The sequence below is a fragment of the Sardina pilchardus genome, chromosome 16, assembly GCF_963854185.1.
Source record: "Sardina pilchardus chromosome 16, fSarPil1.1, whole genome shotgun sequence".
Lineage (NCBI taxonomy): Eukaryota > Metazoa > Chordata > Actinopteri > Clupeiformes > Clupeidae > Sardina > Sardina pilchardus.
Window position 1 is genome coordinate 27173421 of NC_085009.1, and position 25000 is coordinate 27198420.

A 25000-nucleotide genomic window follows, 5' to 3' on the forward strand; every position below is an offset into this window, starting at 1 on the left:
TTGTTAAAAAATCATTTACATTATATGAAAGGAGAGCGATAAAAGGTGACCTTTTGGCGTTAAAGGCGATGCAATGAAAAATGTGGGTGCACCTACATTTTTGGGGAATCGATAAGAGAATTGATAAGGAATTGGATTGATAGGGAGAATCGATAATGCCATCGATATTGATAAAAACGTATCAATACCCATCCCTAACACACACACACACACTTTTTACCACACAGACACATCCCTGTGTACCCACAACCTTATTCAACTGATTATTGTGCATTTGACAGTAATATTTGACTGTCCAATTAAGATGAGGCATTCCACTTTTTTATTCTCACACAAAAACACACGTTTTACTCATTCACATGAATCAATTATTTCAAACCTTTATTTATACTCGTAGGACATTGAGGTTTCCCTCATTTACAATGACGACGAGTTTACAAGAAAAGGTTGTGCATTAATAAAAAAAAAAAATTTGCATGAAATACTTCTGATTCACTGCCTTTTCTTCTCTCTCTCTCTCTCTCTCTCTCTCTCTCTCTCTCTCATTCACACACACACACACACACACACACACACACACACACACACACACAAACACACACACTTTTTACCACACAGACACATCCCTGTGTACCCACAACCTTATTCAACTGATTATTGTGCATTTGACAGTAATATTTGACTGTCCAGTTAAGATGAGATATTTATCCTACTTCTCTCTACAGCTTGCAGAACTGCAGTATTGGAGAGGAAGGCTTCATAGCTCTTGCATCAGCACTGACATCAAACCCCTCACACATGAGAGAGCTGTGGCTGGAGGGGAGTAAAGCAGGAGACTCAGGAGTGAAGCATCTTTCTTCTCTTTTGGAGGATCCCAACTGTAAACTGGAGAAACTAGAGTGAGTAGTATTATATCACAAGAGCCAAATATCCTAGACCCTATGGTTCTTGAGATATTCACAGAAAATCACACATAATTTAATTTATTTTATGGCTCCCCTTGTAACTGAATTGCTGCCAGTGATTTGTTTGAGAAGGCATGGAGAAGTGTTTCAATAATAAGCGTTATTTTTATATATTTTTTTTATCTAGTATATCACTCATCAGTACTTTCACCCCAGTTCAGTATAGATTAAGTAAAGGTCGGGGTGACAGCACTCATCAGTACTTTCACCCCAGTTCAGGATAGATTAACCCTATGAGCCCGACGGACGCAAAGTGCGTCAAATAACACACCCATGCTTCTCTGTTACATTGCTCCGCGATTATTTGTCACAGCGAGATGAGACGAATACTGGACGAAAGAGCCGGGGCTTTCCAACGAACTACACACTTGTCCGTACGATCAAGTATGAAAATAAAATAAAATCATGAAGTTACATCAAAGTATATCATATTTACAGTCTATATTGCTCTGCGTTCACCCAGGCATCCAGCACTCTCACTTGAATTACTCACGCACCCGTCATCACACACACGACACACATATCAATTGAAAGAGGAGAAACAGAGCTTTCCAGTGATATAAAAACAGACGAAGTGACAAACAAATCATAATGTCATATAGCTTCGGCTACCATTACTCTCGTTTGATTTACTCATGAAAGCGCTATCAGAACGATATGGCACGCATGTCAGATGAAAGAGGAGAGTTAGAGCTATCCACAGATACCAAATACAACCTTCTAGGCCATAAAACAGACGAAGTGACAGCAAAATAATAACTTCATTTAGCTCCACTTACCCCATGTTTTTGTGTGGCATAATAGCCTACCGGTATGTTCATAATCCAACGTTATCATGTGTTTCTCTAAAGCAAGTCACGTTCATAATACGGTTTTGAGATCCTAGCAAACTCCTGTATGGTATCCAATTCAAGACTCATATTGCATCCAAATTTGTTTGACAAATAAACACTTTTTTGCCTTTACTTTGTTCATTCCAATGCAGTAAAAAAATATAATAGAGAATCATCATCTGTGCACGTCATGTGTGCTACCACGCAAACAAGTCAGGTCAGATCAGCTAGTGTCACAAATATGGAGCGCAAAAAGTGTCAAAAAGTCATTTCTCATCACTAAATAAAAATGGCCATTTATTTCTGGAAGGCACACACCACATATTTCTGTAAATTGCTCCGCCCCAAAGTATACCTCCACCATGGTTCTTATATTGCCATTTTCAGGACAGTCAGGCCTACACAACCATGCAAGTTATGTCGAGCTGTCAGCTTGCTGTGGTGAGATATACGTCAAAATGTTAGAATTTGTATAGTATGCTTTTTAAAATTGGGAGGGGAACGGAAGGGGAACGGGGAGGTGGTGGGTTGCGAGCGAGAACAAACGCTACAGTAGCACCGGCAGGTGAGCCTTGACTAAGCCATCGGGTTTATAGGAAGAGGAGGCGTGGCAAAGTTTTGTCACCTTCCTCTCGAACTTCCGTTTGCAACGACATTAAAATGATCACAAACATGCAAAAGATCATTTTTGCATGAGATAGGGGACCAATCACAGAACAGGGGGTAAAGCAAGACGATGATAAGCCATGCACAGACGCATTTGATAGACATCCGTCGCGCCAAATGAATGGATCTGGGCATTTTTTTCAAATACGAGAAGATGAATGTCTGGTTGCCAGACCACGTCTCATTTGAGAAGTGGTAGGCATTAGCCAGGCTAACAAGGAGGAGGAATGCACACCCAAGCAGAGGTGCTGACCAGGAGATCATCAGAAGAACAACAGCAGCTGCACACTGTGGCCTCTTTTAATGTTAATTATTCAAGACCGATATTTCAGCAAACAGGAAAAGAACTTTGATAACAGCTGTGTGTCAAGGTTAATGGATGTTGTGTAAGGATGGAATTGGCTCCTCAGGAAGAGAATTGCATTGGCCATGAAAGGTTTGAAAGTTTCTTGAATATTAAAACAAAGTGGCGAAGCAGTGATAAATATTATGAAAAACTATAATCTATGAATCTGACTATAGAATGAATAACTTGACCTTGAATAATATAGGAGAGTAGTATGGCATACTAGAAGAAATATATGAATGATGGGTGAATTAACAATTTATTAACCGGTAAGCCAATACAATTAAATGTAAATCAGTGTCACTTAAATGTAATGAGTTGGGTATAATCAGGTAGGCAACTGAGTACTATTTGATTGTTATGGAAATTAAGATGAAGTTTTTCTCCTGCTTCTCTCTATAGTCTGAAGAACTGCAGTATTGGAGAGGAAGGCTTCAGAGCTCTTGCATCAGCACTGAGATCAAACCCCTCACACATTGGAAATCTGATGCTGAGTGAGAATAAAGCAGGAGACTCAGGAATGAAGCATCTTTCTTCTCTTCTGGAGGATCCCAACTGTAAACTGAAAATACTACAGTGAGTATCTCAAGACAAAATACTGAGTTCCCACTGCGCAAAGAAACGTATTTTGGACGTCCAATTGCAGGTGCAGACTGTGACGCCAAACGACATCTTTTTCACCAACGTCCAGTATTGACATCCACAGGACCTCTGTATAAAATCCAAAAAAGGTTACCTAGTCCAAATGGGGTCATGGTTAGACGTCCAAATACCTAGTTTGCACGTCATGCAGTCGTCCTGAATTTGTCTAGGACTGACGAATGCAATAAAGACATGATCTTCCACGTCCATCAAACGTCTAATGTTTAGTTGATTGCTGTCAGTGAATTTAACAGTGAATTGTTTTACTCTGTTTTATCACACAAAACACAATTACTCATCAACATTACTGGTTCTTTAAACACTTCTCTCTCTATCTCTCTCAGTCACTCAGTCACACACACACACACACACACACACACACACACACACACACACACACACACTCACACTCACACGCCACACAACACACACCACTCATTCATGTAAAGAGTTACCATAATTTCCCAACTATTAGCCATGGTTTATACATTGATTTTGCAACATTTCTTCAGCTATGTAATACACAGGGGCAGTTAATATGGTATTAATAATATTGAACTTGCATAAAACAGTGTCCTCCAGTTAATACACAATGCACCTAATGGCTAAAGCCCTATTCGCACGGGATTAGTATTACCTGTGGACCTTTGGTGATTTGTGATAATTGCGGAGAATGTCTGAGATCTTAGTCCCGTGCGAATGTGCCATGTCTGTAATTTGTAAAGTAAAAATTCCGCCGCAAATTACCTACTATATTTCGCCAAACACAGACGTCCGGTGATAATACTAATCCCGTGTGAATCTGTATCTCAGTGATTGCTGTTGCAATTGCATATCTTTTCTACTTTCTGTGTTGTTTTCGGACGTTAGCATACGACATATCCGGGTGTAATGTCAGTGAAAATAGAGTAATTTACAGACTTTGCTTATCCCGTGCGAATGCGCTGCAAGTAACACAGAGGTGGGGCGATCATTTGAAAATGACCGGAGGTCCACAGGTAATACTAATCCCGTGCGAATAGGGCTTAATACTGTATTGTGAAGTCTGGAGTGAAAACAAAGTGTCTCATATTCATATCCCTTTGCACACAGTGGCGTATGGCAATAACACAGTCCTTTCACCTCAGTAGCCCTTCAATCAAGTGTCAAAAACATGTCAATAAATAGTTGTAATAAATCGATAAAACACTTGCAAATAGACAAAACACAAGCAACTCTAGAAAACATCTTCATCAACTTGACAACATATTTGCACCATTTAGAAAGCACGCTGCAAGTTCACACAACACAGCGCATTTCACAATTCAGACAATACAATGGAAGTGTTTCAGAATTAATCTTGAAAGTGATGAACACGTCTGGACATGCTTCCTGCCATTGAGTTAGATGTTACACATTTAAAGCAAAATATGTTGGAAGGCTGTTTTCATTTATTTCATGATAATTTGAGTACTATGTGATTGTTATGGAAATGAAGATGGAGTATTTCTCCTACTTCTCTCTAGCCTGGATAACTGCAGCATTGGAGAGGAAGGCTTCATAGCTCTTGTGTCAGCACTGAGATCAAACCCCTCACACATGAGAGGGCTGTGGCTGGAGGGGAGTAAAGCAGGAGACTCTGGAGTGAAATATCTTTCTTCTGTTCTGGAGGATCCCAACTGTAAACTGGAAAAAGTATTGTAAGTATCACATCACAGGTTTTTTGGGCAAGGGAGGGTATCATACGCCGCCCTGACCATGAAGCTGAGCCGTGCCTGTGGAGCTAGCCAGATGTCCTTCCAGGTAATGACCCTGTGGACAGTGTCCTCCCACCGGGTCCACGCCCCCTGTTTGCCCTGGGACACAGCCTTCACAAGGTTGTGCTCCTGCTCCACCTGAGCAATTTCCTCCACAATCATGCCCTTCCTCTCTTCTTTAGGGGCTTTTGACCAGTACCTGACTGGCTCTCCCCAGCCAACTCCAGCCCGGCCCTCCTGGACTCTCCCCACAACCTCCCGATGCTGTAATCTGCTGACGGCCTTGTCAACTTCCACTTGGGCCCTCCACTTGCGCCCTGTCCGGACAGCTACTGCTGCGCCTTTTATTGTGTGGTCTCTGGACTCCTTCAGCTCAAACACCAGACGGGCCTTCTCCTGCTTGTACCCCAGGCCCACAGACTTCAGTGGAAGCTGAAGCACGTTCTTGCCAAAGAGTCCTGCATTGGAGAAGCCACGAGGGAGGCCTAGCCATTTCCTAATGTAGGTGTTGGCGATGCCATCTAGCCTGCTGACAGTGGTAGATGGAACTTCGCACACCTTCAACGGCCACATCACACGCTGGAATAGTGTGAACTGATAGCACCACAGCTTGAGCTTCCCTGGGAGTTGGCTGCCATCAATCCTTGCCAGACCCTGTGCAAGCTGCTTTTGTACCAGCCTGCCCATTTGTCTGTCGGAGAGGTCAGCGGTGTATTCTCTCCCAAGGCTTCTAATGGGCTGCTCTGTTAGCAGGGGGATCCTCTCACCACCTGCCATGAACACCGTCCTGTCAGACCTCACTCCTCTCCTGATCGAAAGGCTCCGGGACTTAGCAGGCTTTATCTTCATCCTTGCCCACTGTGTGAGCTCATCAAGGCGCTTGAGGAGTCTTGCTGTACATGGGGCTGTCTGTAGGATGCTTGTCACATCATCCATGTAACTTCTCAGGGCAGGAAGGCGGTCCCCAGATGGTAATTTCACGCCTCGGACTACTTGCCTTGCTCCACAAAGGATGATTTCAAATGCAGCCACAAAAAGTATGGGAGAAATTGCGCAGCCCATTGCAATGCCGACCTCCAGTTGTTGCCACCCTGTCACGGAGCCCTCCAGAGCAAAGCACATGTGGAAGTTGCTGAAATAATTGGCTATGATGGTGCTGACTGATGTTGGAACATGAAAGAATTCCAGTGCAAATTCAATCAGCTTGTGTGGGACTGACCCATACGCATTGGCCAGGTCAAGCCACACCACATGGAGGTCGCTCCGTTCCCTTTTGGCTCGCTGGATCTGCTCCCAGATCATGGCTGAATGTTCAATACACCCCGGGAACCCTGGAATCCCTGCCTTCTGACAAGTTGTGTCGATGTACTCATTGTTCATCAAGAAGTTGGTCATCCTCCTTGCAAGAACTGAGAAGAAAAGCTTCCCTTCCACATTCAGTAACGCAATGCTTCTGAATTGGTTGATGGTAGTGGAATTCAGCTCTTTAGGGATGAAAACACCCACAGCCTGTTGCCACTCAGCTGGGATAGTGCCTTTCTTCCAAACAACCCGCATGAGCTTCCACAAGATTGCTGTCACCTGTGGACAATTCTTGAAAAACGTATAGGAAAGCCCATTGGGTCCGGGGGCTGAGGCTGATCTCGCTTTCTTGAGGACCTCTGCAATCTCACTCTGCCTAGGTGGGGAGATGTCAAAGGCACTGCTTGGTGGTGATGGACGTGGTATGTAGCCTGGGGAGCCAAGTGGTGTCTTTCTGGCTGCATCGGTGTACTGCTTTTTTACATACTGCTCCAACTCTTCCTTGGAGATGTCCAGCTTTCCACTTCGCTTCTCGTCAAGCAGCTGTCTAGCATACCTGAAGGGGTCCTTGAAAAAGGCTTTCCTCTCCTTCTCCTTTCTCTTTCTCCGCCTCCTAATCCGGTCTACGCGGCGAAGTTTAGCAAGCTTTTGTTTGAGCTCATCCCACAGAAGCTTCAGACCTGGTTTTTCTTCTGTGATTGCTTTCCTCCACCTCTTACGTAGCTGGCGTCTGTTGCATAGCAGCTCCTCTATGTGCTTCTCCCTTCGTCCTTTCTGGATCGGAGCTGTGGCTCGCTTGAGAATGCTTTCTCCAAACCTCTCTTTGCACTCCTGATAGCAGATGTTACTGAGTGCCCTTAGCTTGTCCTCAACTTTGCCTCGCAAGGCATGCTCCAAGATGCTACTCAGATCTCTGTCAAGTCTGCTCCACTCCTCCCGTTCGTTCGCCTTTGGCCACTTGATCCTGCCGCGCTGATCTAGTTGCTTGGGATGGCTTACTGTCTGTGTGGCTGAAGTGGGGACAGTGTGTCTTCCGTCCAGGGTTGTTCCTTCCATCTCTTGTCCACCTTCCTCTGCTGCTGCCCTTCCTGCACTGTCGGGTCCTGCTGCACTATGGTTTTCTCCCTGGCTGTGGGTCCCTTTCGTCTGATGTGCCGAAGCACTGCGATTGTGCTGTCCGGGCTGCCTGCTACACTTTGTCTTTCCTTGATGGATATGCAAACCTCTGAGCGAAGTCACTTTTTGCCACCCACAACTGCACGTCCGGAGGAACTTCTCGTTACCTTTATCCGTTCCGTTCGTTACCGTTTCATCCGTCCTGGTAGGCCCTTCTTCCACCCCGCCTCTCGGAGGGCCTTCGGGTTGTTTTCTCTTATTTGTTTTCGTAGTCAGTAAAGGATGGCTCCCACTTGGGGAACCAGTGGGTAGGGTGACTAACCGCCCACTCCTGGTGCAGTCTCTCCCGCTGTCCTCCGGTCTCTCCCGGATGTCCGCCAGTCTTCCCTGGCTTCCAACTGCTCTTTCACAGTAGTCACTGGTCGTCCAGATGTATCAGTTTTATACACAGGTTAAGATGGTATTTCCTGCTTGGCCTTAAGCCTGTCGCACCTCCTCCAGTGCACTTTGGGTCAGATGAAGGGTCGTCAGCTGGTACCACCTTTCACTGATGTTTCGCCCCCTAGCCAGTACATCTCCAGGTGGGGGGGCAAGTGGCTACCTAGGGACGTCTCCCCGCCACTCCCTGCATCTGACCCTATTGGGGTGTCTGTCCCCATCTGCTGTCCTTCCTCCGTAACCACAGCCAGTAGCTTGCTTTCTCTGCCTCCTCTGCCAGCTCCTTTGTCGCTCGCTGCAGCCTTGCCCCTGTTGTTCCTGTTGCGCGAAGAAGTTGAACAACTGACCTGCCCACAAATAACTCCAATAACCCATAACTAATTGCAATAGTAATCATTCCAAGTTTTTTGTGATCCATAGGCATATCTAATTAACATATCAAAAATCTACCCGTTTATATTTAGTGGAACATACTTTTTTCAATGTCAAAGGTAGCAATTTCCAATGCATTTTGCCATTGGGATTTACTACTGGTGAAATGGGTAAAATTTTAAACTATAGATATCAAATTGAAACTTTCACAGTTGTTTACTCACATTAAGGCAAAGATTTTTTGTATTGCAAGTTTTCTGAAATGTGATGTTTAGATATGCAAATGAGACCAGTTTTACCTAAATATGCAATAATTTGCATATATTTCTAGAAAACTAAATCTGAACAATAGGTACAGTCAGCTTCAAAATAATTGCTGCATTTTGCTTCTATATTGGATACCAAAAGCCTATGCAAAGGGAATATTAGATATTACTTCATATCACCTCAGAAATGAAGAAATCAAGTCAAGTCAAAATCAATGCGTTTCAATGGAAGTACATTATAAAACAAATGATTTTCAATGATATGGTATGATGGAAGTATCTCATGTCACATGCCAAGTCACATAAGGAAGATATTGACCTTTAGACAACATATCAAGTGAGTTGGCATGCACTGAGATACTTCCATCATACAATATCATTGACAATCATTTGTTCTACAATGTACTTCCATTGAAACGCATTGATTTTGACTGGACTTGATTTCCTCATTTCTGAGGTGATATGAAGTGATATCAAATATTCCCTTTGCATAGGCTTTTGGTATACAATATAGAAGCAAAATTCAGCAATTATTTTGAAGTTGACTGTATCTATTGTTCAGATTTAGTTTTCTAGAAATATATGCAAATTACTGCATATTTAAGCAAAACTGGTCTCATTTGCATATCTAAACATCACATTTCAGAAAACTTGCAATACAAAAAATCTTTGCCTTAATGTGAGTAAACAACTGTGAAAGTTTCAATTTGATATCTATAGTTTAAAATTTTACCCATTTCACATGTAGTAAATCTCAATGGCAAAATGCATTGGAAATTACTACCTTTGACCTTGAATAAAAGTATGTTCCACTAAATATAAATGGGTAGATTTTTAATATGTGATGCAGGAGGGTTTAAGGATCAATAAAAAGTATGAACCATTACTATTGCAATTAGTTTAAGTTTTGGCCCTTTTTTGAGCTAGATTGACTGGCCTATTAGTGCAGTTGAACTGATCCGTCTTGGTCCGCTCTAGTGTCTTGGGTAAGGAGGCAGAACGAGACACCTGTCATACTCGTCATGGGGAGATTCTTCCAAACGGCCCTATCACAACTTTGAACTGACGTCATTGGGGTGGGTTTTGGCCAGCGCAGTTGCTTAAAAACGAAATGCGCTGAACTGCGCTGGCTGAGCTAAGACGCAGTCTCCCGAGATCTTGTATAGACATGTGACATGATGCCACGGGGGTAACTCCCACCGCGACTGCAATAGGGGTGTCACGATACCAAAAAATCAGTAGTCGGTGCCAATACTAGTAAAATTACACGATTCTCGATGCCAAATTCGATACTATGTTAAAAAAAAAGATTTTCTAAAATCCCATGTACTTAATGAATTTCTCTATTGAAATATTTGCAGAATACTGAAATATAATTTCAATAACATACAGAGCATAACAGAATACAGTATCCAATTGCGAGCATATCACATAGGCTTACACATAATTAATTAAATCACTTTTCTAATGGATTGTATAAAAACCAACAACTTGCATTGCCTTTTTATCGCTCTGCTTTCATATAATGTGATTTTTTTACAAGATGTAAAGTCTTTATTTGAAACACACACACATTCTGTAACTATTTATACATTCTATACTGACATTTCTGATCTTCATAACAGCAAACTTTATGCAGATTATAGCCTACTATTCATATTATTACAACTCCACCTCTTAAATTCAGCTGTCTGGTTGAAGCCTCAAAATATTGTAAACAAAGTAGCAGGCTAAGCTATCATACTCTACTGGTTGGACTGTTCAGTTTCCCCACATGTGTTTTCAAGGTAAGCTACTTTTTCTCCTTGGGACATGCCCTTTTAAGTCTTGGAGTTGAAAAACATTGGTACTGAGATGTCAACTTGAACGCAAGAGTTTTAATCAAATACTGCACCATAGCCTGCTAATGATGCTAACCGGATTTTAAATAGCAATTTAGCTAGTCGTCTTCTGTACGTCATTGCGTTCACGATTGTGAATGTTTTATTTGGATTAAATGTGCATGTCGTGGGCGGGTGTCCATTGAGCACGCACGAGAGCGGGCCAAGGAGAACGAGTCTACTTCTACTGTTTGGTAAAGTTGCACGCATAGTCTACAAAAGTTGTGGAAGAACTATATGCTATACTTCCACCCGGGCAGCGTCAGGTGCATCAGTACGACCACGCTTCCAGAAATGACCTGGTTGGTTTTCATGGAGACAGACGCTGTGTGCACGGAGGGGAGAGGCTGTGTGTGTGTGCATGAGAGACAGACGCGTGAGTGACAGAGAGGGAGAGCAGGGAAAGGAAATTCAGCTTAACGAATGTTGCGTGTTTTTCAATAGCGTTAAAAAATAGATAAATAAATAAAAAAGTAACGAAACGCAATATGTGGCGGCCGGTGCTGAATCTGTGGCGCATGGCCACAAATTAGTCGATAAGGGAAACACTGTATTGCCCCCATCAGTTCCGGAAGAGTCGCAGCACCGATGCTTATGCTGGCGTCGGTGCTTACGGTGCTCCAAAAAAATAGGCATCGCCGGTGTTTTTTCATTTTAGAATCGAGAGGTATCGCAAGTATCGGTTCTCGTGACATCCCTAGACTGCAAGAAGTCGGACATGATTTCTAACCAGTTTGCATTTCGTCTGTCCCAGTATGCACTCTGTTTAACCCAGCATGCATCACATCAAGTCAGATCTGCGCAGATTTTCGTCAAGTCAAACGCACCTATTGGATAAACGCCGCAATATCGTCATATCCAGGGAAGCCCGGCCTCTCTGGGGGTGAATGGGACAGTGGGATGGCTCGGATGCCGAGCTTCTGTATGATGATTGGAGGAACCGTCATTTTTTTTGATTGACAAGCATATTTCGCGATTGCACAGGAAGTTTCAACAGAGACGGGCTCTGGTTTCAAGTTCAGGGATGCGTGAAAGTTACGGAATCTTACAGGGTTGGCAGGTGAACTCGAGAGGCAAGGCTCAAATTTTAATAATTCTATTGCATGTTGTACACAACATATCCTATCAATAAAACCGTAATGTGGAGTTACAGAGTTCGTGATTTGCATTTGTTTCAGTTGTGTATTTAGGCTAAGTTGTAAGCTAGCCACATAGCTCGCTATAATAACTGTGTTGCTTGGCTGAATTGCTAATGTTTACTTGAATTTTATAAGCTATTTGATAGCATTTCCCACCATGGGAGATTCCAAATAAAACAGCAAGGCATATGAACGTAGAATAGTCACGTACTATAAAGGCTACCAAATAGCATATTTAACCCCCCAAAGTGAACTGGTAAAATGTAAGCTTAGTTCTAATCTAACCAAGCCAGCTGCAATGTCTCAGAACAGGTACGTATCTGACGAATCCAGCGCCGGATTCGTCTATAGGCTACTGTTGGGTCTATTCTGTTTTAGGATATATTTCCCCCTCAAATAACAATATAGCAGCAATAATATTAATTTAATAGTTGACCATTTTTATCAGAGCTTCCCCTGTTCCAATGAGCAGCAACCGCCACTGGTATGGATGCCAGGAAAGAGGATGTGAGAAGCAAGATGAAGTACTTGTGTCTCTAGCCCTCTCCCTCTCTTGTCTACAAGTGTGAGAAAATCAAAATGGCTGCCTGCTAAGGAACAGAAGTGCCCAAAGAGAGAGATAGGGGGTGCGTTTCATGCAGTGTTTATACGTCCTCCCTCGCTCCTCGATGCCTCGATCCTCACTGATCTACATAAAGAATGATGGGGTGGGAACAATGGGATAGTCTATCCAGTGTTAGTTATAGATCAGTGGGAACGCCCCTCGAGGATCGAGCATCGAGGATCGAGGAGGCATAATGAGAGGCACCCAAGGAACCCGTTCTATAGCCCCACCCCAGAGCCATATAAAGAGAGAGTTGCGACAACTCCATTGACGCTAATGTTCCATATTTTCTCAACAATAGTTCCCGGAAGTTAGGATCGAACACTCGTTAACAGACAGTAAAAGACGGTTATTTTATGATTCTAACGAACAGTCAAAATCGCTTCCGGGAACTATTTGAACTACTTGAAGTTACACGAACCACGTCACAAACCGAATTTTCTGTACCCGGGTTGTCGCAACTCTCTCTTTATATGGCTCTGCCCCACCCCAAACACATAGGCAGTCAATAAGGCCTAACCACGCCCAGCCATGCCTGTGCAGTGACAGGAGAAGGCCTGGCCACAGGGGGACATCACACACACACACACACACACACACACACACACACACACAGCACTGAGATCAAACCCCTCACACGTGAGAGAGCTGATGCTGAGTGGGAATAAAGCTGTAGACTCAGGAGTGAAGCGTCTTTCTTCTCCTCTGGAGAATCCCAACTGTAAACTGGAGGAACTAGAGTGCGTATCACAAGACCAAATACTGATTTGCTGTAGTAGCCGCCTTTAACCAAACACCCATCCTGAGGAGCTCTGTCTACACAAACTTCTTGGTGAGAGCACTGGGTGCCTACACCGAACAAACGCACCCACTACAAAAGACCGAATAGTTGTTCAGCTGCTACAGGGTCCAGGTAGTGGGCATGCACTATCAAAGCAACGACTCTCCCACTGGCTAGAGGAAGTGATATCTAGTGTTCAGCACCTCTCCCACTGGCTAGAGGAAGTGATATCTAGTGTTCAGCACCTCTAGCAACGGTTTAACAACACTTTATTAACATTTCCGGAAAGGTACGGACTCGATTAAATTCATTCTGGACTCTCTATCAGACCACATAAAGACGTGGGGATACTTCGGTTTGGCTTTAGGGACCCTCTACTCACTACCACGTAAGTGTAGTGTTGGTTGGAACAGTAGAAGAGGTATAAAAATAGCGTTTTGTAGCGGCGAAAGGACATGCCCGCGTCACCTTCAGGCTAACGAGTTTTGGCTAAAAACGGTGAACTCGAACTTTGTCAAAATACATCCGAATGACATGCTTTTGGTGTCAACTCAACGTATGTACTCCCAATAGTCCGAAAAATTTATCTAAAGTGCATTTCACTCCGGATTATCCCTTTAAACCCTTCTTATCTCTCTGCCTAATCTAGAGTGAGTTTCAAAACACCAATCACTGAGTTGCTGTCAGTAAATTTGATAGTGATTTTTGAAAAAGTTGTTTCCAGTGCTCATACCACACTTGGGTCCATATGAGTCTGACCGGGTCATTCCCCACATCCCCTGGTGTTCTGTGTCCTAAAGGGCGCTCTGCCCCTCAGGCCCCCTTCAACAGCATTAATGCCCCCGTGGGGCTTCACAGTGCTGCTAACAGCCCCTGCTGCTGCCCCTTTGAGCCTCTAGACATGATTGAGCTCAAACACTCTCCCTCTAAACTGCACTTTTCACTGGCCTTGACATCCTGACCCCTTCTACCTAAAATGCTGACCTCAGCCCTTTGGAGTAGCTGCCTCTTAGCCAGAGGAGCTCTGACTACACAAACTCCTTGGTGAGAGCACTGTGTGCCTACACTGAACAAGCGCACCCCCTACAAAAGACTGAGTAGCCTCGTTGTTCATCTGCTATGGGGCTTAGGCAGTGGTCCATGCCCTATCAAAGCAATGACTCTCCCACTGACTAGTGGAGGTGATAGCATTTCCCACCATGGGAGATTCCAAATAAAACAGCAAGGCATATGAACGTAGAATAGTCACGTACTATAAAGGCTACCAAATAGCATATTTAACCCCCCAAAGTGAACTGGTAAAATGTAAGCTTAGTTCTAATCTAACCAAGCCAGCTGCAATGTCTCAGAACAGGTACGTATCTGACGAATCCAGCGCCGGATTCGTCTATAGGCTACTGTTGGGTCTATTCTGTTTTAGGATATATTTCCCCCTCAAATAACAATATAGCAGCAATAATATTAATTTAATAGTTGACCATTTTTATCAGAGCTTCCCCTGTTCCAATGAGCAGCAACCGCCACTGGTATGGATGCCAGGAAAGAGGATGTGAGAAGCAAGATGAAGTACTTGTGTCTCTAGCCCTCTCCCTCTCTTGTCTACAAGTGTGAGAAAATCAAAATGGCTGCCTGCTAAGGAACAGAAGTGCCCAAAGAGAGAGATAGGGGGTGCGTTTCATGCAGTGTTTATACGTCCTCCCTCGCTCCTCGATGCCTCGATCCTCACTGATCTACATAAAGAATGATGGGGTGGGAACAATGGGATAGTCTATCCAGTGTTAGTTATAGATCAGTGGGAACGCCCCTCGAGGATCGAGCATCGAGGATCGAGGAGGCATAATGAGAGGCACCCAAGGAACCCGTTCTATAGCCCCACCCCAGAGCCATATAAAGAGAGAGTTGCGACAACTCCATTGACGCTAATGTTCCATATTTTCTCAACAATAGTTCCCGGAAGTTAGGATCGAACACTCGTTAACAGACAGTAAGAGACGGTTATTTTATGATTCTAACGAACAGTCAAAATCGCTTCCGGGAACTATTTGAACTACTTGAAGTTACACGAACCACGTCACAAACCGAATTTTCTGTACCCGGGTTGTCGCAACTCTCTCTTTATATGGCTCTGCCCCACCCCAAACACATAGGCAGTCAATAAGGCCTAACCACGCCCAGCCATGCCTGTGCAGTGACAGGAGAAGGCCTGGCCACAGGGGGACATCACACACACACACACACACACACACACACACACACACACAGCACTGAGATCAAACCCCTCACACGTGAGAGAGCTGATGCTGAGTGGGAATAAAGCTGTAGACTCAGGAGTGAAGCGTCTTTCTTCTCCTCTGGAGAATCCCAACTGTAAACTGGAGGAACTAGAGTGCGTATCACAAGACCAAATACTGATTTGCTGTAGTAGCCGCCTTTAACCAAACACCCATCCTGAGGAGCTCTGTCTACACAAACTTCTTGGTGAGAGCACTGGGTGCCTACACCGAACAAACGCACCCACTACAAAAGACCGAATAGTTGTTCAGCTGCTACAGGGTCCAGGTAGTGGGCATGCACTATCAAAGCAACGACTCTCCCACTGGCTAGAGGAAGTGATATCTAGTGTTCAGCACCTCTCCCACTGGCTAGAGGAGGTGATATCTAGTGTACAGCACCTCTCCCACTGGCTAGAGGAGGTGATATCTAGTGTACAGCACCTCTCCCACTGGCTAGAGGAGGTGATATCTAGTGTACAGCACCTCTCCCACTGGCTAGAGGAGGTGATATCTAGTGTACAGCACCTCTCCCACTGGCTAGAGGAGGTGATATCTATACAGCACCTCTCCCACTGGCTAGAGGAGGTGATATCTAGTGTACAGCACCTCTCCCACTGGCTAGAGGAGGTGATATCTAGTGTACAGCACCTCTCCCACTGGCTAGAGGAGGTGATATCTAGTGTACAGCACCTCTCCCACTGGCTAGAGGGGCCTTATTTAACAGATAATTAAAGTACTATTTGATTGTTATGGAAATGAATATGAAGTATTTCTTCTTCTCTCTACAGCCTGAATGACTGCAGTATTGGAGAAGAAGGTTTCAGAGCTCTTGCATCAGCACTGAGATCAAACCCCTCACACTTGAGAAAGCTGTGGCTGAGTGGGAGTAAAGCAGGAGACTCAGGCGTGAAGCATCTTTCTTCTCTTCTGGAGGATCCCAACTGTAACCTGGAGGACCTTAAGTGAGTATCACAAGACCAAATACTGAGTTGCTCTCAGATATTTGTTTTACTCCTTTTCTCACACAAAAACACACATTTTTGCTCAGTCACATGAAATCGGTTGACATTACTTGAAAGGGATAATCCGGAGTGAAATGCACTTTAGATCAATTTTTCGGACTATTGGGAGTACATTCCGGAAATGTCGCTGCTGCAGCTAGCAACGTTTTAACAACACTTTATTAACATTTCCGGAAAGGTACGGACTCGATTAAATTCATTCTGGACTCTCTATCAGACCACATAAAGACGTGGGGATACTTCGGTTTGGCTTTAGGGACCCTCTACTCACTACCACGTAAGTGTAGTGTTGGTTGGAACAGTAGAAGAGGTATAAAAATAGCGTTTTGTAGCGGCGAAAGGACATGCCCGCGTCACCTTCAGGCTAACGAGTTTTGGCTAAAAACGGTGAACTCGAACTTTGTCAAAATACATCCGAATGACATGCTTTTGGTGTCAACTCAACGTATGTACTCCCAATAGTCCGAAAAATTTATCTAAAGTGCATTTCACTCCGGATTATCCCTTTAAACCCTTCTTATCTCTCTGCCTAATCTAGAGTGAGTTTCAAAACACCAATCACTGAGTTGCTGTCAGTAAATTTGATAGTGATTTTTGAAAAAGTTGTTTCCAGTGCTCATACCACACTTGGGTCCATATGAGTCTGACCGGGTCATTCCCCACATCCCCTGGTGTTCTGTGTCCTAAAGGGCGCTCTGCCCCTCAGGCCCCCTTCAACAGCATTAATGCCCCCGTGGGGCTTCACAGTGCTGCTAACAGCCCCTGCTGCTGCCCCTTTGAGCCTCTAGACATGATTGAGCTCAAACACTCTCCCTCTAAACTGCACTTTTCACTGGCCTTGACATCCTGACCCCTTCTACCTAAAATGCTGACCTCAGCCCTTTGGAGTAGCTGCCTCTTAGCCAGAGGAGCTCTGACTACACAAACTCCTTGGTGAGAGCACTGTGTGCCTACACTGAACAAGCGCACCCCCTACAAAAGACTGAGTAGCCTCGTTGTTCATCTGCTATGGGGCTTAGGCAGTGGTCCATGCCCTATCAAAGCAATGACTCTCCCACTGACTAGTGGAGGTGATATAGTGTACAGCACCTCTCCCACTGGCTAGTGGAGGTGATATCTAGTGTACAACACCTCTCCCACTGGCTAGAGGAGGTGATATCTAGTGTACAGCACCTCTCCCACTGGCTAGAGGAGGTGATATCTAGTGTACAGCACCTCTCCCACTGGCTAGAGGAGGTGATATCTAGTGTACAGCACCTCTCCCACTGGCTAGAGGAGGTGATAAATCTCTAGTATACTGCACCTCTCCCACTGGCTAGAGGAGGTGATATCTAGTGTACAGCACCTCTCCCACTGGCTAGAGGAGGTGATATCTAGTGTACAGCACCTCTCCCACTGGCTAGTGGAGGTGATATAGTGTACAGCACCTCTCCCACTGGCTAGTGGAGGTGATATATCTAGTGTACAGCACCTCTCCCACTGGCTAGAGGAGGTGATATCTAGTGTACAGCACCTCTCCCACTGGCTAGTGGAGGTGATATCTAGTGTACAGCGCATTAGGTGAGTGCTCCTTCCCTACATCTGGGAGTCCCACTGTTCATTTCAAGTGAAAGTCTATTCATCTAGCTTACACTTTTGGCCTAAGGATGCTAGGAACGTCAAGGCCTAACTCTCCCTAACCCACACAATGAAACCTGTCCCTACTCTAAACACACAAACACTCTCACACTCATTACTTCATACACACCGGGAGGGGAAATAACCCCTTAAGATGGAGACTCGGACCAAAAGAATGTCTTTCTCTTCCCCACTGGAAGCTGTTTTTATTTTGTTTTTGGTTCCAATAAATGTAATAGTAAAGTAAAAATTCAATACAAGTAAAAGGTAATAAGGTATAAAAATAGGACTGGAATACAAAATAAAAGAACAAAGAAAAGCCCACTGACTAAAGGTTAACAACCTGATCACAATGCAGGTTCAAAAGCAACAACCAAAAAAGCACAAAAATCCAACAGGAAAAATGGTTCAAATAAAGTGAAAAACGAAAGTTTTTCTGTCTTCTTCCCATGGTAACTAAGAAGCGACCCTGCGTGACCACCCCCCACCAGGTCCCAGCAGCCCGCTTCCAACTCTGTCGCTACATCTCGAAAAAGCCCCCGAACTTATCTTTGTGCTCTCTTTTATACTCCTTTCCCTAAGACTCCAACACTTCACCCGATTCTGGTGTGAACTGTTTTTTTCTTTTGACAGTCAGATGATTTACCTTGCCATGACCCCTACACATACTGATCAGCCACATTGACATTTGCTTTTCTGGGTATTGTTCCACTCAGATATCTCTGAGCACCTTGACAATGTGTTCTTTTGTTGTTTTTCTTGAGTGAGCTTTGCAGACAGCCTACCCTCGTGTGGTTATATGAACATCCTGTGCACCTGCAGCCACCACATACCTTACACAGGCTTACATTTAAAAATGATTACATTTTAAACATAAAAAATTCAAATACTTCAAAGTTATATCATTGGCCAAAACTCCCTGACCCTTCCTTGTGCTTGGGTATCTCTCACATTTTATTCACACAAGGTTTGGCTCTTTTTTGTTTTCAAAGTCTCTTGGCAGCATGCTTCGTTCCAAATTTTATACATTTATTTTACACAAGCCACAGATCCGCTGCAACTAGACTCTGATCTCATCAGAATGCTCACTGTATGTCCAACACACTCAGATGGCTCCCCATACCACACGTGCTCCACCCATTGGAAATAGGTGACGTGACTAAGCTCTCCAACTTCAGCTGTGCCTCTCCTCTGAGCTGACGCTACGCAAACCTGCCACGGCTGGATCTAAACACTCATCAGCACTCTCTTTGTGTTATGTACAGGCCTGCATTCACCACTGTGTTTGGGCACTCTGAACAGTCTCACATGTGAGTACTGGAAGCCTGTGGCAGTGCTCTCTCAGCTGTGCTCCATCAAAATGAGTCCCCAGCTACTGAGCTGCTGCTCTTGAACTGTGTGTGTGTGTGTGTGTGTGTGTGTGTGTGTGTGTGTGTGTGTGTGTGTGTGTGTGTGTGTGTGCGCCAGTCAGATGTGAGTGTATGTAGCTTGTGCTATGTAGTCGGTTTATAATCTAGACCTTGTGCATTCAGCGCCCTTGATGAATCTGGTAAGGTGAGCACTTGTCTCTAGTCACTAATGAGGCACTGTGGTAGCTCCCATTGGTTATTGTTGAGTGAACTCGACTGAAAGAGAACTTATGGTTATGGATGTGACCTCTGTTCTCTGAAGGAGACTGGTGAAGTCAGGAATAAAAACATTTCCCCTGGTATTTTTACCACAGACACTTCTCTGTGCTCACCATTTTGCACACATATTTACACAGATATTTACACAGATATTATTTGAAATTGCACAGTAAGATTAGCCTGGCAAGCCAAACTACACAGAAATGTATAGTCTGGGGTCGGACCATTCACAGAGTTGAAGCCTGTGGGTGGGATGAACAGTTGTCCTTCAAACTGCCTCTGCACGTAATAGGCCAGCATTTGTGACCAATCGTAGCCGGTCGGCAAAACAGCAAATACATCCTTCTTTAAAACGAATGACTTGAGTGCTTCTTTCTGCTCACACTTCAAAGAAAAGCCCAAGTCTAACTCTTCCAAAGCCGATTCAAACGAGCACGCTTCGTTAGCCTCATCCATCTTTTGTTTTTCTCTATGGTTGTGCGATATGCGGTCTCAATTCAAACCCAACTCGTCGAACGAGGACGCATGGTCCAGCCCCCTGGCGTCTTATCGGAAGCCGGTGAGCTAAGGCGGGCTCAAGGATAGGGTTGCAAAGGGGCGGAAAATTTCCGGTAAATTTCCAGAAACTTTCTGGAAATTTCCCATGGGAAGTTAAGCTGGGTAATTTTGGAAATATTCAAAATGGGAAACTTTTATGGAATTACATGAAATTAGGGAATTAATGGGAATTTACGGGAATTTTGCTTTTTACTAGCAGCTTACATTAGCTAGCCAAGACTGCCGTGAACACTGGCTGAACTCAACTTGTTACAAAAATGTTTAATGAACTTATTTTAAGCCTCGGTTGGCCAAAAAATACCGACATTACATTCATGTATGACCCCAAACCTCACAAATTGTGATTATTTTAGAAAGTGCCAAGCTAAATCAGACCAGTAGCCTAATATGACCATATGATTATTAACCATCCCATTAGAGATGCAAAATTACGTTCTTCCATTTGCATGAGGACAACAGTGATGACACGCCAAGAACTGGGCGACTCTTTTCGCAAACTTCCCCCAGTTTCCCACCAGTTATTCCCACATGAGATAATGTTTGCAATGACATTTTCACCGGGAAAATTAGGTTTCCTATATGTCTAGTAGCCTATGTTGATTGTTGTGTGCATGTAATCGACCTGTGTGCAGGGTAGAAATTCAACTGAATTTGCACTACATCAGGTTGTTTTAACTAACATTATGCTGAAAGATGTTTTTTTTCCAAGTACATTAAGGTCTTTGTCTTGCCAGATACAACATTTCCAGTTTATTCCCATTAATTCCCATTTATTCCCGTTAATTCCCGTATATTCCCGTTAATTCCCATGGAAAGTTTCCAACTTTGAAAATTCCCGGAATTTTGCAACCCTACTCAAGGACTCCGTACACAGATAGAGCGTTCTGATTGGCTAGGCTGAACTCGAGTCTAGCGCATGCTTGTCCTCAACGGTGCGACCCTAGACCATCCCGCTAGGCAAAAATATTTTTGGCCGCTAGGGTGCGTCTAGATTTATAGGCTACAGTAAGATTTGATTGTCAAAAGGAATTGAAGAATAAGCATTTGTTCAACTTCTCTCTACAGCCTGTCAGACTGCAGTATTGGAGAGGAAGGCTTCAGAGCTCTTGCATCAGCACTGAGATCAAACCCCTCACACATGAGAGAGCTGAGGCTGGGTTTGAATAAAGCAGGAGACTCAGGAGTGAAGCATCTTTCTTCTGTTCTGGAGGATCCCAACTGTAAACTGGAGAAACTTAGGTGAGTATCACAAGATCAAATACTGAGTTGCTATCAGGGAATTTGACAGAGACAGTTAATTGTTGTGCTCTTTTTACACAAGTGTTGACTTATTCACATGTGATGCACGTATGCACGATCAGTGTTGGGAAAGTTCACTTCCTACATGAACTAGTTCAGTTCATCGTTCACAAATTTTAAAATGAACTAGTTCAGTTCATAGTTAGGCCTAATAATTCCAAATTATGAACGACGTTCACAGCTCCAAAAAATGAACTAGTTCAGTTCATTTTTTTCAATATGTTGCGACCTATACTCTTTCAAATTTGCTGCCACAGCCAGCAAATATTTCATTAGTTTAACATGAAATAGCCATTTTAGACAGGTTTTACGCACATTCTGCTATAATGCTTGCCGCATTTCTGACGGTAGCGGAAATTCAGACATGAAGCATGCGAAATGTATACGGTCTCCGTTTGTTCACATCTAAAGTAGAATTTCCATTAATTGGGCTTTGGTTCGCTGGGCAGAAATGCGGCCGCGCTCAGAAGAGTGTAGTTTTACACCGGGAGGAGGATATCTTGCTCCATTAGCTGCAGCGTGAGAGATGGAACTGTTCACTTACATAGGGCGCTTTATAAAGCTACACGTAATACTTCACTTGATCATCAAGTGTGATTTTTTCCCGCGATTGCATGCATAGGCCTAGCAGCTGTGGCGGCAACATTACGAAAACATAGGTCGACAGCAGGAAAAATTCTGGAAATATGAATTCAGACATAGAATCTGGCATAGACAAAGAAGCGCACGCAATGGTTGGGCAACAGTTTAGTGCTATCAACGATGTGTTTTTTGCCTAAACCTAACGAAAATAAAAAAGAGCGAACGTGACGTTCACAGACACCAGAATGAACGCGTTCACAGTGTCGTTCATCAGGCAGAAATACAGTTCGTTCAGTTCATGTTCACCAAAATTATGAACGAGTTCATGAACTTTCGTTCAATGAACGCGTTCAGGCACAACACTGTGCACGATGATGCACGTTGTTGAAATACACCTTAATCTAAACTGAACTGGGGCGTGGGGAGATTTTAAGAAAGTTAAAAAGACTGAGGAGTGCTGTCACTCCAACCTTTCCTTCATCTATTCTGAGCTGGGGTGAAAGTCAATGTACAGTACTGTACTGATGAGTGATGTACTAAATGAAAAAAAAAAAATATATATTTTTTAAACACATCTATATTAAAGGAATAGTTCGGAATTTTGGACATAGGACCTCATTTCCAACTTAGTCGGGGTGATATAGGTCGGTGGAGACCATTTTCGGTGAATTTCTGCCCTTCCTTAATATAAGTTGTCGTGCTAATCTGGTGCCGAGATAACACAAGTCAACGGTAACATCCAGCCTTCCACTGAAAACAGTCTTAATCCACTCCACAGAACACCCGAAACAAATAAATTATAATATCAGACTATCGATGCACATGTCTGTGTTGATAGAACAATGTTAGAAATAAAACTAACCTTGCATCGCATTGCAATAGCCTACTTTGTTCCCTGTATGACAGTAGCGGATTGATATTGAGAAAACAGTCCCTCAAAATTGTATAAATCATTGAGTTGCAAGATTAGTTTTATTTCTAAAATTATTCTATCAACACGGACATGTACATCGATAGTCTGACGTTGTCATTTATTTGTCTCGGGTGTGCTGTGGAGTGAGTAAGACTGTTTTGGATGTTACCGTTGAAATGCGTTAGCTCAGAATCAGCGTTAGCAAAGGGGAATGCTGCAACTTAAGGGTTAAACACGATAAAAAACTTAGGTGCTACTGTATGTCCAAAATTCCGAACTATTCTTTTAAAACACTTCTTACTTCCCTGCCTTCTCTTTTTTTACGACACCCATGTCCACTTTATATGATTTAATATTCAAATTGACAGCAATATTTGATAGTCTATAGTACACACATACTTTAACAGTTATTTTGGGAAAATACAGGAATGACCCGCTCAACACATGAATCTGTACTGAACTGGGGCGAAAGTTTGAAGTTTGAAGAAGTACTCATGAGTGATGTCCTATTAATTTGTAAACGTGTGTGTGTGTGTGTGTGTCTCATAGTCAAATGTGAGCACTGTCAGTGTTTGTAGCTAGTATGTAGCTTGTATGTAGAGTGCATCTATGGCCCAATCCCAATGTCCGGACTCACGAACTCACGGACTTTGGTGCGCGTTCTCGCGAAATTCGTAAGGGTTTAGGGCTGTCCCAATGTCGAATTACAACGGGCGGGAGGGTTTGAGTACAGACTTACCGAGCCCTTTCCGTGAGTCTGCATCGGTGCAGACTTAACCTAAGGGAATTACCCACAGTTCAAAGTGTTGTGACGTTTACCGCGGAGATCATAGATAAATCCAGAAATGAAGGTAAACAACAGCACGCACGACACACGTGCATGGTGCAAATGTTAGCAACGTCTTTGTTAGTAAACATCGCCAAGGTACATGTGATCTCGTGAAGTGCTGTCCCAATCCCAAATACCTATCTGAGCCTATGTGGCCTCACACACTCACTCACTTAGCACCTGAGATCAATTAAGTCTGTGAGTCTTTAGTTCTTAGTCTTTAGGGCTGACATTGGGATTGGGCCTATGTAGTTTGTGTGTGCGCTCAATGATGTACAATACTTATTACACTCATTGATGCACTTTTTGTGGTTTTTAATTTGCTGTTAGAATTGCTCTTAAAAGCTTAAATGTTTTTACCATGTTGTAAGTTGCTTTGGTTAAAAAGCATCAGCCAAATATAATGTAATGTAATGTAATGTAATGTTATGTGTGTACAATGTATGTGGTGTGTGCTATGTACTGTAGTCGGTTAATGCTCTAGACCTTGTGCATTCAGCACCTTTGATGAATCTGGTGAGGTGAGCACTTGTGTTAGGGAATACCCACCGCAGTAGAAGTACCGAAACGCTACCACGCACTACCGTACTCCCAGCCACCGGCTACAGTCTAGTCTAGGGGAAATTACCTAATTGTGATACTACCTGCCATGGGTCCCTAACCTAAGTGTAGCATATGGTCGTGTCAGTCAGTGGGTAGGAAGCTAATCGTGGATGGAAAAGGGACCAGAGAGGCAGGCCTCCACCAGCTTACCTCGAGTTCCGGCCAACCCAAGCTAACAGGCCCCATAGCCGACCAGCCCAAGCGCTGATCCCGCGAAGTTCACAAAAGGGGGGGGTAGTCGATGTCGCACAGTCCCAATAAGTCCTACACACGTCCGTCGAGGCCTAGTCCCACTGTCCAAGACTCACCCAGCCGCTGAGTCCTCAGGAACACGTCCAACACGCCGAGACCTCCCGCCATTCCACACCTGAGCTGCTTTATTAGTTTAATGAGCCCCTGAGTAGGCCCTGAGGTACACCGAGGTGAGCCAACGCGCCCCCTCTGGTGGATGGGATGTGGAAATGACAGTGTTGTGTCTAATCTGTGTGTGCCTATCCTAACACTTGTCCATAGTCACCAATGAGGCACTGTGGTAGATGTGTTCCCATTGGCTATCGTTGAGTGAACTCGACTGAAAACTTACTGTGAGA

At 43.9% G+C, this 25000-nt stretch overlaps 1 protein-coding gene across 3 annotated transcripts in view; it reads left to right on the plus strand.

The window, feature by feature from the left end:
* The window catches only part of LOC134059780 (protein NLRC5-like), a 139693-nt gene that overhangs the window by 112788 nt on the left and 1905 nt on the right, over positions 1-25000 (plus strand). For all 3 annotated transcript variants that reach the window (XM_062516282.1, XM_062516281.1, XM_062516283.1), the window contains 4 exons: positions 726-899; positions 3213-3386; positions 16148-16321; positions 21250-21423. In XM_062516282.1, the coding sequence (XP_062372266.1) occupies positions 726-899; positions 3213-3386; positions 16148-16321; positions 21250-21423 (696 nt within the window). The remainder of the gene's footprint in view (positions 1-725; positions 900-3212; positions 3387-16147; positions 16322-21249; positions 21424-25000) is intronic.